Raw genomic sequence first — 12,096 nt, forward strand, 5'->3', positions numbered from 1 at the left:
GGTCCAGGTGCATGGTGTATCACTCCTAGTATCAGAACAGAAACAGTTTCTTCAGTAAGTTGCAACCACAACAAGAAGATACGGAGGGAGAATATGTTGATTAAAAGACACCCAAAGACAAATCAGTCCATTGTAATGTGTGGATTTTATTCCAATTCTGATTCAGCCTGGCAACTCAAATATAACACGTAAGTCATTTGTGGGACAACTGAGTACTGGGTAAGTGAAGATGTTAAATCATTGTAACTTTTTAAGGTACTGGCGTTGTGGTTATGTTTTATTAAAGAGTTTTTCTCTTTTGGAGGTATATTTATGGGTGAAATGATGCCTGAGATTTTCTTCAAAATAATTCAAGGAGTAGGGGAAATGTGTAGACGAAATAAAGATTGGCTGTGATCTGATCGTTGTTACAGAGGAGTGTTGAAGCTTCACCGTATTAGTTGCCTACCTTCGTATATGTTTGAAATTTACCATAACAGAAAACGGAAAACAAAGCATATTGAAGAATTAAGTGATCCGGTGAATGAAAGTCGGTCGGGAAGCTCCGCCCTCTGAGCTTGGGAGGCCCCGCCCCTTAGGGCCAGCCGCTCTCCCGCCCTCTGCTCTCGCAAGGTTACGGTTTGTACGTTTTTGTACTTTTATGACTTTCCCATTTCTCTTCGGAAACCCATTGTCCTCGCACCTCCAAAGTCGCTCTCTCTGTTGTTGCCTAGGCCCCACAGACTCGCTTTGAGTCCCCAGAAGTCACCTGCGGCCTCCGGACCTCAAGCCGCTGCCGCCCGGTTCCACACCCCCTCCCCGGGGAGTTTGGTCGCGTCCGGCCGCTGACCCCGGGAGCGCGTCCTGGTTGTCATGGCGACGCCGCACGGTGAAACTGGCGCAGGCGCTGGCCGAATCCCCCTGCCCCGGAACCATCTCCTGAGTGAGCGGCCTGGGACCTGGGGCTGGCGGGTGGGGGGACCCTCGGCCGCCGCTGAGCTGCTGAGGCTGCCTGAACCCCGGGCAGGTGGTCAGAGGAGAGGTCGGACCTGAAAGGTTAAGTCAGGATGTGGGTAGTGCGTGGGTCTGGGGTCGACCCCTACCCCTAGCTGGAGATGGAGTGAAGGGGCGCCGAGGGGAGCAGGCATTTGGCTCGAGTGAGACAGCCAGCCGGGTAGAGGATGGGCCGAGGTGACCAGGGATTGGGGTTGTGTGTGACCAGAGCCAAGTTCACCCTGGAGTGAGCGGAATAGGCGCAACAGGAACTCTCCTGAAAACGGGTTGGCGGGAATTTGAGCACTCCCCCCTCCCCCCCCCCCCCCCACCAGGCGAGGGGCTGGAACGTGAACTTGAAGCAGGTGTTGAATGGATGGAAGGGAACGACGAAGCGGTCGAGGTAGAGGCTGTGCTGAGGGGTAGGGAATCTTCAGAGATGCTGGGGGAGCGGAGCGGGGTAAGGGGAAAGGAGAAATGTTCAGAAAATGATTGGGAAACACCTTCGGTATTTTGCTTGATGTTGTGGACTCTGGGGAATCTAAAGCTATGAGCCTTCTCAAAAAAAAAAAAAAAGAAGCAAGCACATAAAGTTCTAGACCTGATTTTACAGTCAGTCTCAGAGGCATCACAGAGCAGCCCCCAAAGCGTGCTTGACCCAGGATTCCAGGGTTAGAGATTTAGCTGTAGAAGATATCAAGATGTGTAGGCTTGCACATGGCAATAAATCGTGTACACGACAATATATCATTTATACCCAATGAGTAGTAGAGGCAGTAGTTGCTAACGGATGTTGAACGGTGCCAGGGCCAGTGTGGGCTTTATGAAGAGGGTGGAAGTTAAAATGAATGTTAAAAAGCAAGTCTGACAGAGGGTCAGCGTGAACCGAGGCCCTAGGTCCTGGGACAGAGCCCCTAGGAATGCCCCCTGCTGGTGGTGGAGGAGGTCTATGGGGTACCCCGTTTCCTCCTCACCCCAGACGGGTGCCCAGGAAGGGGACTCAAAAATGCTAGTGTCTTATAAGTAGTGTCTCCAAATGTTAAAGGGTTTCATGGTCACATGGAACTAAGAAACGGATGTGGAGAAATCTCAGAAGAGGCCTGTTTAACTATTTACTTCAACATTTCCCAATTTTATTTGACTGTGAGCACCCTTATTTTTCCCTTAAGGCGCCCTACTAATAGCCCCAAAGCATCTCGGGACTACACTTTGGGAAAAGCTCTTGAGAATCGAGGGCCACAGAAGGGTTTTGAGCAATGGCAGGAGACTGGGTTGTAATGTGTGACGCACGATTAATGGGACAGCCCCACTTGGGAATGGAGTGGCCGGCACAGACAGGGAGGCAGGGAGGGCCTGGGCCACAGTAAGCCACACAGTCACAGAGGTATGTTTGTTAAGGACTGAGGGAAAAAAATGTGCATGGTTTCTCATACTGCTGTTGTTTTCTTCCCAGGAAACGACCTTTGGCTCCAAAAGGAGACTCAATTTTTCATGATAAAATGGCAGTGGTGAAACCCCCCAACAGAGAACTAAAGAATGCCGAAGAACCATTTACTACCATCTCTCCTGTCCTTTTGAAGAGCCTCGTGGAGGAGCCTAAGAAAAGAACCGAGGTACCTAATCACCTTCTAGAATCAAGTAAGTTGAGATCCCATCAAGTAAGTTGGATCCCAGAGGATCCAAAGTCCAGAAAACATGAAGAAATTTTTGGTGCTGATTTCTCCATTTGGTCTTATGGGCTTATAGTAGGTTTTATCATTAAGAACAATGGTTCTATTTAGGCCCATCTGCTCATGTGATAGATCCTTGTGGTGTAAATGAGTCACCAAGTTCTGCGACTTCCACTTCCTCAAATATCTTACCTATCTGTCCCAAGTGCCCTGCTCCTCATTCTTAGCAGGTCACTAGGACATTGTGCTCTCCTCCCCACCACCCTTCACACCCCGTCTCGGTCGTCGGTAGGTCTCCTTCGTGGAATCATGGCTGGCCCTGTCCCTATCCTGCTCAGATGCTCTCGAGGTTGCCTTGCAAATGGAATAGAGCTGCAACTCTTTCTCTTGGCATTTGCCCCCCTCTGCTGTGGATGTGAACCTGCCCACCCAGCCCCGCCCCCCAGGTCCACCAATGCTGTGTAACCCTCATCCCCAGCTCCAGCCACACTATTACTCATGCTCCTTCAAGACCACATGCACTTAATACCTTCTTGCCTTTGGCCCTGCACGCCCCTTCTATTCCATGTTCATGGGAAGCCTGGTAGATCCTCTAGTGATGATGGAAAAGGCTCATCATTTGGCCTACGTTCTTCTCACTTAATCCGCACAACATCAACGTTCTGTTTTCATTTTCCTGTTGGGGAAGCAATCAGAGAGGTCAAACGAATTCCCCAGGGCGGCACAGCTGAGTGGGGAGGTGGTGTTCAGTCGTGGTAGCCCCACGTCCAGCTCTCTACTGTCACACTAGGTTGCTTCCCTTTCATCTCTCAGGGTCCATCACAACTGCTGGAAATGCAGTATTTGGGTGTGGCCCTCATTACTGTGGAACTTACTGAGTGCAGATTAATATACTCAACTATTTTGGGGCATTGGCAGAGAAATGCCTATCTTACACCTATTTGTGGCTCTAAAAACAAAACAAAATGTTCAGAATTTTAAAAATTTACAAATAGGGCACCTGGGTGGCTCAGTCGGTGAGGCTTCTGACTCTCCGTTTCGGCTCGGGTCATGATCTCACAGTCAGTTGCAAGATCAGGCCCTGTGTTGGGCTCCAAAGTGAGTGTGGAACCTGTTTGGGATTCTCTCTCTCTCTGCCCATCCCTAGTGCTCATGTGCTCTCTCTCTCTCTCTCTCTCTCTCAAAAATAAATAAATAAACTTGAAAAAATTTTTTTCCAAATGGGCCACCTGGGTGGCTCAGTCAGAGGAGCGTGCAAGTCTTGATCTCAGGGTCGTGAATTTGATTCTCACCTTGGGTATAGAGATTACTTTAAAAAATCTTTGAAAAAATTACCAAATAATGTTCATTTCAATACTTAAGAAGTGATCAAATAACCTACAGAGATCACCCATCCCCAGGGAGACCGTCCTTACCCCATTCTAGCCCTTCACTTTGGCCCAATGCTGATTACAGTATCAGCTCCCCCAGGTGAGGGGCAAGAGCACCAACCATTTCATACTCCCTCCAGATGTTTACCACCAGAATCGTGGTGGGCGAAGGAGTGGGGGAGGGTGTCTGTGGCTCACGGCGTTTGGATATAGCCAAAGGTGAAAGGTCATCCTTGGTGAGAAATTGGATGGTGCATTCATATTGAAGGAGGTGGGCTAACAGTTGGAAGCAGACCTGGGCTTGATTTTTAACTACCAGCCATGGGCAAGTTGCTTCATCCTGTTGAGTCTCAGCCCCTTCATCTGCACAATGGAAATAATACGTGCCACGTAGGGTTGGAGTGAGGATTATAAACAGACGCCTGGCATAAGCGCTAAAGGCACAGAGACAATGGTGTGGTGGGTTCCCAGTGCCTCCTACACGTCTCAGCTCCTGCCTGAATAAAGAGCTGGGAAAAGTTGTGGAGACCTGGACACTTTTTAAAAAAAAATATGTAATTTATTGCCAAGTTGGCTAACAGACAGTGTATACATTGTGCTCTTGGTTTTGGGGGTAGATTCCTGTGGTTCATCGCTTACATATGACACCCAGTGCTCATCCCAACAAGTGCCCTCCTCAAGGCCCATCACCTATTTTCTCTTCTCGCCTACCACCCCCCTCCATCAACCCTCCATTTGTTCTCTGTATTTAAGAGTCTCTTGGGGCGCCTGGGTGGCTTAGTCGGTTAAGNCCCCTCCCCCTGCCCCATGGTCCTCTGTTCAGTTTCTCAAGTTTCACATATGAGTGAACACATAAGATATCTGTCCTTCTCTGCCTGACTTATTTCACTCAGCATAATACCGTCCAGTTCCATCCACGTTGCTGCAAATGGCAGGATTTCATTCTTTCTCATTGCCATGAGTATTCTCATGTAGTATTTCTCATGAAGTATTCCATCGTATATATAAACCACATCTTCTTGATCCATTTGTCAGTTGATGGACACTCCCTCCATGTTTTGGCTATTCCTGGGAGTGCTGCTATGAACATGGGGGCACATGTGCCCCTATGCATCAGCATTCCTGTATCACTTGGGTAAATTCCTAGCAGTGCTATTGCTGGGTCCTAGGGGAGTTCTATTGTTAATTTTTTTTGAGGAACCTCCACACTGTTTTCCAGAGCGGCTGCACCAGTTTGCATTCCCACCAACAGTGCAAGAGGGTTCCCGTTTCTCCACATCCTCACCAGCATCTGTTGTTTCCTGATTATTTCATTTTAGACATTCTGACCAATGTGAGGTGGTATCTCAGTGTGGTTTTGATTTGTATTTCCCTGATGATGAGTGACACCGAGCATCTTTTCATGTGTCTGTTGGCCATCTGGATGTCTTCTGTAGAAAAGGGACAGTTTTTAAAAATTTTTTAAAATTTTTATTTATTTTGAGAGAAAGTTAGAGAGCAAGCAGGGGAGGGGCAGAGAGAGAGGGAGAGAGAGACTCCCAAGCAGACTCCACACTGTCAGCGCAGAGCCCAACGCAAGGCTTGAACTCACAAACCGCAAGATCATGACCTAAGCCGAAATCAAAATGTTAGACATTTAAGGGACTGAGCTGCCCGGTGCCCCAACCTGGACACTTTTGTGAGATCAGCTGTTTTAACCTTGTTCTCAAAACAGGAAAAAAGAAAAAAAGACATTTACATTACAGTAATAACAGTCTGAGATTTTACTGGCCAGCGCAATGATTATTCATAGCTTTACGATCATTCTATCACATTGTAATTCTATTCGGAGGAAATGAAAAAATAACAGTTAAACACACATTAAAAAACTACACACTTGGTGTTTGGATATTTATTACGTAATAGGTAATCTTGGTGTTGAACGGAGCAGCAAAGGTAAGGCACTTGCATTTTACAAGTTCTCATTTTAGTTTGAAGCCTTGCACAAAATGTGAAGAGTAGATTATTTCAATAAGCAATCAGCAGTACGTGTGATAATATCTCCTAAACGACATGTCAAAACAGGGAGAAGCAGTAAAGTTCATTTGGAACAGATCGGTAATCCTGCTGACAGCTGCCTCCTCTGTCTGAAGCTTTCATTGGCTTAAAATATCCTAAGGAGAGCCCCCATGAACAGGATCTTCTTTTATTTAATGTTTCCTGTTATGTCTCATCTCATGATGTGCTTATTTACGTTGTTTTTGTAGAGGTTTATGCAAAACTTCTGAATAATCAGTTCATACAGGCAAAACCCGGCATAGTGCATTTTGGAGGCTACCAAGTAGAAGAACAAAACCAACAGATTCTGGTAGGTATTTTTCCAGTGGGATGATTCCTCATAGTAATGAAATGACATGAATGTTCTGCATTTATATCACTTATCCATTTAAAGAGCAGCATAATCTGCAGAAGCACGAATGTCCGTTGGGCCAGAAAGAGGGTTCTAGATGAGAAATGTTAAAGTTGCACAGGTGTCCTCGGACGAGCTACTTTCCCCACCACCGAAGGCTCCTCACGGCATCCTTTTCAAACAGGTGTCATTGCTAACAGGTGTCATTCGAACAGGCGTTCTCAGGGGCTAGGAACCGTGCTTTGTGTCTGCCGTGGTTCAAGTTTGTCCTTACGCTCGCTCGGTGGAGGTTGTCCTGTTAGTCTCATTCTGTAGACAAGGAAACAGGATTCCAGAAGGTTCAATAGTTGACTCAGAACACATAGCTAGTAAGTGATAGAGACCGACTTTGACTTTTAGGCTGCCTTCCGCTAACCCAACGCATGTTTGCTCCAAGCCTACACCACCAGGGAAGGGGTATCCCTTTCCTAAAAGGCTCTGGTGAGGGCTTTGTTTCAGCTGCTTGGGTCTGATGCCCATGGCTGAATCGGCCATTCTGGCCAGAGAGATTCTAGCCGCGTCTGGTGGCAACGGTCAGCTCCACTGGACAGGCTCAGAAGGGACAGTTGAAAGGATGGACGTCAGTCCACCACAGAGCTTCGTGGGTCCCCTTCATTGACTGCGTGTTCAGGCTGGGGTGGGCTCGGGGGGGGGGCTACAGCACTCCTAACTTCTGTGTCTCTAGGGAGCTGAACATTTAAGTCCGCTCTGCGACCTCGATGACCTCACATCAGTCCCCTAAAGTCACACTGAGCAGGACACCTCAGAACTACTCCCACTGGGCTCTGGATCTGAGCCCCATTGGCCTCTCTGCATGTGCTGAGAGTGGGGCAGAGCCTCCTGAGCCTCTGGTTTTGTACACGATGTTCCCTCTCTGGCTCCGTCACCAGACACCACAAGGGTCTCTACTTTTAAATGTAATGGGTTCTTAGGAGCCATGTCTTAGAGTGGATCATTTTAAGAACGAATCCCAACTATTGGGTTGGATTGCTCAGGGCAAGGAGAAGAGGCTGACAAATGGCAAAGCTGTCAGGAAGTGGAGTTAGGTTTCTACCAAGCGTCTCCGACAAAAAGAATGCCATTTGCATGAGTCCTTGTGCCTCGAAGTGGGTAGAGGGAATGAATCCGGAGAGCAGTCCATTAGGGGCCAAGTGTTTCGCCTCGGGAAAAGGGTTAGAATTTAAAATGGTGAGTAGGAAATCCCCCCATCAACCAACGAAGACAATTTCTGAGAACACAGCATCAAAGCCCAAGCTTACTTTTCCTGGTATTAGGTCGGCTGCTTCAATGGTCGTAGGGTAGAATGAAAATAATTATCTTTCATAGTTGCTCATTGTTTATAGTAAATAATGAATGAGTGATTCACTCCCCACCCGCCAGCACCCTCACTCTCCTTATTCCCGCACCCAGTCTACCTCTACGCCAGGCAGCGTTGGTTTAGATTTATTTATGTATAAATAACCTGCTTTCCATTGGTATAGATTTATGTATGTATGCATGTATGTATTTATTTATTTATTTTTACAAATAGTTTATTGTCAAGTTGGTTTCCATATACCACCCAGTGCTCATCCCCACAAGTGCCCTCCTCCACGCCCATCTTCCCCCTCCCTCCCCCCAACACCCATCAGTCCTCAGTTTGTTCTCAGCATTCAAGAGTCTCTCATGGTTTGCCTCCCTCCCTCTCCCCCACTATTTTTCCCCTTCTTCTCCCCCATGGTCCTCCGTTAAGTTCCTCCTAATCCTCCTATACGTGCAGACATATGGTATTTGTCCTTCTCTGCCTGACTTATTTCGCTCAGCATAACACCCACAAGGTCCATCCATGTTGCTCCGTTGATATAGATTTAACTACTCTGGACACTTCATATAAGTGCAATCATGTAACATGATTGTGTGACTGGCTTCTGTCATTTGGCCTAACGTTTCCCAGACTCATCCAGCTCGTAGCATATTCATACTTCCTTCCCTTCCATGACTGAATACTGTTCCATTGTACGACTATACCATGTTTTTTTTCTCTAATTTTTTTAATGTGTTTTGTTTATTTCTGAGAGAAAGAGACAGCACGAGCAGGGGAGGGTCAGAGAGAGAGGGAGACACAGAATCCGAAGCAGACTCCTGGCTCTGAGCTAGAAGTCAGCACAGAGCCTGACGCAGGGCTCGAACCCACGAACTGTGAGATCATGACCTGAGCCGAAGTTGGACGCTCAACCAACTGAGCCACCTAGGCACCCCTGACTATACCATGTTTTGTTCATCAGATGGACGTTTGGGTTTCAGCTTTGAGCCTACTATGAATAGCACTGTTAGGGATGCTTGCATGCGTGTTTTTGCGTGGACACATTTTCAGTTCTCTTGGATATATACCCAGGAGGAGAACTGTTGGGTGGTATGGTATGTTAGTTTTCAGTGGCTGCTGTCACAAATAGCCACAAACTGAGGATCTTAATAAAGCAGAAATTTATTCCGGAGGACAGCGTCCAGAATCAAGGCGTCGGCCAAGCCGTGCTCCCTCCGAAGGTTCTCAGGGAGAATGTTGTTTTGCCTCTGGCAGCTTCTGACAGGTGTTCCTTGGCTTATGGCTGTATGACCCCACTCTCAGCCTCTACCTTCACCCGGCCCTCTCTGACTCTGTGTCTTTTCCGCTTCTTGTAGAAGGACAGGTGCATTGGACGGAGGCCTACCTGGGTAATTCAGGATGATCGAATCTCAAGGTCCTTAATACCATCCACAATGATCCTTTTCTCGAATGAGGTCACATTCACAGGCTCCTGGTGTTAGGATGTGAACATAGCTTCTTGAGGCCACCATTCAAATCACTATTTTATTTGTATTTTTTTTATATTTGCATGTTTTACTTGCATTTCCCTAATGACTAATGATGTGGACCATCTTTAGACCAGGATGGTCATGATGTAAAAAAAGCTTGTGGGGGCCTCTGGCTGGCTCGGTCAGTAAAGCATGTGACTTTTTTTTTTTTTTAATGTCTATTTATTTATTTTTGAGGGAGAGGGAGAGGCAGAGAGAGAAAGAGATTGAGAATCCCAAGCAGCCTCTGTACTGTCAGTAGAGAGCCCAACATGGGGCTTGAACTCACGAACCATGAGATTGTGACCTGAGCTGAAATCAAGAGTCAGAGGCTTAACTGACTGAGCCACCCAGGCGCCCCAGAACATGGGACTCTTGATCTCGGGGTTGTAAGTTCAAGCCCCACATTGGGTGTAGAGATGACTTAAAAGAGAAAATCTTTAAAAAGAAATAATAAAAGTGTGAGGAGGAGAAGCCACTTGAGATGGTCCAAAAGGTAAAGAGAAGCAGGAAGAAGATACTCAGGGCATAAAGGAAGACATTGGGAGGGGTTTGGGGTACGTGGTGCATATTTGGACACTAGCGTGCAAGCTGGTTTACCTGGATTGTAGGGTCTGGGGAGGGAGGCGAAAACTTCATTCTGTTGAAGAAGAGAGATCATCTCTTTTGTACCTAACAATTCCTAGCATATAGAAGGCCCTCAGTAAACCTTGGTGAATGACATTGAACTCACTTTCTTGGAAGAGAGTGCTTTGGTGGGAAGTTACTCCCCCATTGAGGGTAAATACAGTGTGAAGTCGAAACAGTCAAACTGCTTCTAGCAGACATTCAGACAAAGAGGAATAGATAAAAGTACACAGTGATTTCATCTTAATAACATCCTGGGAGACCCTGGGAGAGCCAGGCCTCCTGTTTCCACGAGTAGAGGTACCCGGAAGCCCAAGGCAATTACCTTGAGCTCCTCGCCAACTGTGGGGAAAATCTGGCTCTGCTTTTATCTTGGTTCTGCTGCAGGAAACTATGCAAACTTCCCAAGAATGGGATGAACTGCGTGTGGGTTTAAAACCGCAGTAAATTGTTCATTAACATTTGAGATTGATCCACATCTGGTTAAAGGATTTAAAGCAGTTTACTTGGATTTCTATGGAGATCAATGCTTCGACTTAACTTTAAAAGTGGAAGTGAGGTTTCTCAAGACAAAGAGCTCTTAAATTCTTTTTTTTCCCCTCTGCAGATAGGTTTTGTTTAGAAAACTATATGTGTTAAATGAATAACTAGTCAGTTTTCGCATGAGACAACAAGTGTGGCCATTGTCAGCGCAAAAGGAAGTTGTTAGCCTGTACAGACTTACCTTACATAAATTAACAGTTCCTTCAGGCTTTCTGAAATAATAGTATTAGTTTTGAATTCCCTATCACAGCCTTCAAGGTTCCCCCCATCCTGCAATGTATAGCCAAATAACACATCTTTTATTATCATGAATGGGACCTGTATTGTTTGACAATGCAGATATGATCTCCTGAATTCCAAATCATTGGCTTCACTTCCAAATGAGTGGTGGACATGTTTGAATTTGCCCTACGACACTCAGGTTGGAGGAAGCATCAGGTTTCTATTTTTTTTTTTAATGTTTATTTATTTATTTTGAGAGAGAGACCTAGAGCACGAGCAGGGCAGGGGCAGAGAGAGAGGAGGAGAGAGAATCCCAAGCAGGCTCCGCTCTATCAGCGTAGAGCCTGACATGGGGCTAGATCCCACAAACGGCGAGATCGTGAGCCGAGCTGAAATCAAGAGTCAGATGCTCAACCAACTGAGCCACCCTGGTGCCCCTTCTGTATTTTTTAAAAATCAAGTTGTGGCTGGGCCCTCACCCACAGGTGCTGGCTGCCTGTCCAGTCTCCTGTCTCCTCCCTTGGGACCATTTGGGAAGCCTGGAAGAGCTGAGGCCTCTCTAGATCCTGTGATGCTGCTTGCTGCAAACTGACCTAAGTCTCTGAGGTTCTTTCTCATTGCCAGGTGCATATCGACAATCTGAGCCCAATGGGAGGTGGGAGCCACAGGTCCCCTCCCAGCAGCCTCGCGACCAGCTTTATCTGCTGCAATGCAAACAGGTCCAAGAAGAAATTCTGGCATGCGGAAGACACTAGCTAGCAGGCAGAAAATAATTTCCATACTCGCAGTCTCCAGAAAGGCCCAGCCATAGCTCCTTGCAGGGAAGGTTTGCTGGCAGCAGATGCAGGCGCATCTGTGGGGAAGATCAGCCAACCTTCCAACAGGCCAACAACATTTTTGTAGAGCGGTGCAAAGCACAGGACCTAAGGGAGCCCTGCGTCTTTGGAGGTCACCGTAAAGGACAATGGGCCCTGGGCTCACCAGATTCTCCTGTGCCTTTTGTATAAGAGCAGGAATGCCTGTATGACGTTTCTGGTTAGTGCATATATCCCGAACATCCCTGATGCTTATGTCGAAGACCCTCTAGGGTCAGTTTAGGTGAGCAGGATGGAAATGCTGTTAGTATTCACCTCTGTCTGGAGTCTGGACTCTGGATTAGGATCCTGCAGTGTGCACTAAGCACCCCTGGAGTGCAGATCACTGATTTCTTTTCAGGTTAAACACCCGTGAGATACACACTAAAAGCAGCACCTACACGCTGTTTGTTGCTCTGTCCTCATTGGATTTTTTTTAAGTGATAGACACATATAACCACTTCTGCTCCCAATTCTTCTTGGACTCCAGTGCGAGGGCTTCCCTTGATGACAAGCATGAGGATAGAGTTCTTTTTTTTTCTTCTTTTAATGTTTATTTATTTTTAAGTGAGTGCAAGCAGGGGAGGGGCAGAGAGAGG

General features: G+C 46.9%; 2 protein-coding genes across 4 annotated transcripts in view; one reads left to right on the forward strand and one right to left on the reverse strand.

The window, feature by feature from the left end:
* Positions 1–915, reverse strand: part of SCTR (secretin receptor) — a 94,987-nt gene extending 94,072 nt beyond the window's left edge. Inside the window, exon 1 of the mRNA XM_077779609.1 lies at positions 749–915. Coding sequence (XP_077635735.1) covers positions 749–915 — 167 coding nt within the window. The remainder of the gene's footprint in view (positions 1–748) is intronic.
* Positions 895–12,096, forward strand: part of CFAP221 (cilia and flagella associated protein 221) — a 104,199-nt gene continuing 92,997 nt past the window's right edge. For 2 of the 3 annotated variants that reach the window (XM_077779614.1, XM_077779616.1), the window contains exons 1-3: positions 895–922; positions 2,426–2,610; positions 6,259–6,359. In XM_077779614.1, coding sequence (XP_077635740.1) covers positions 2,472–2,610; positions 6,259–6,359 — 240 coding nt within the window. In that variant the 5' untranslated portion in view covers positions 895–922; positions 2,426–2,471. Of the gene's footprint in view, positions 923–997; positions 1,036–2,425; positions 2,611–6,258; positions 6,360–12,096 lie in introns of those variants that run through there. The other variant, XM_077779615.1, reaches the window with a different exon arrangement.

The sequence above is a fragment of the Crocuta crocuta genome, unplaced genomic scaffold (assembly GCF_008692635.1).
Source record: "Crocuta crocuta isolate KB4526 unplaced genomic scaffold, BGI_CrCroc_1.0 scaffold18, whole genome shotgun sequence".
NCBI lineage: Eukaryota > Metazoa > Chordata > Mammalia > Carnivora > Hyaenidae > Crocuta > Crocuta crocuta.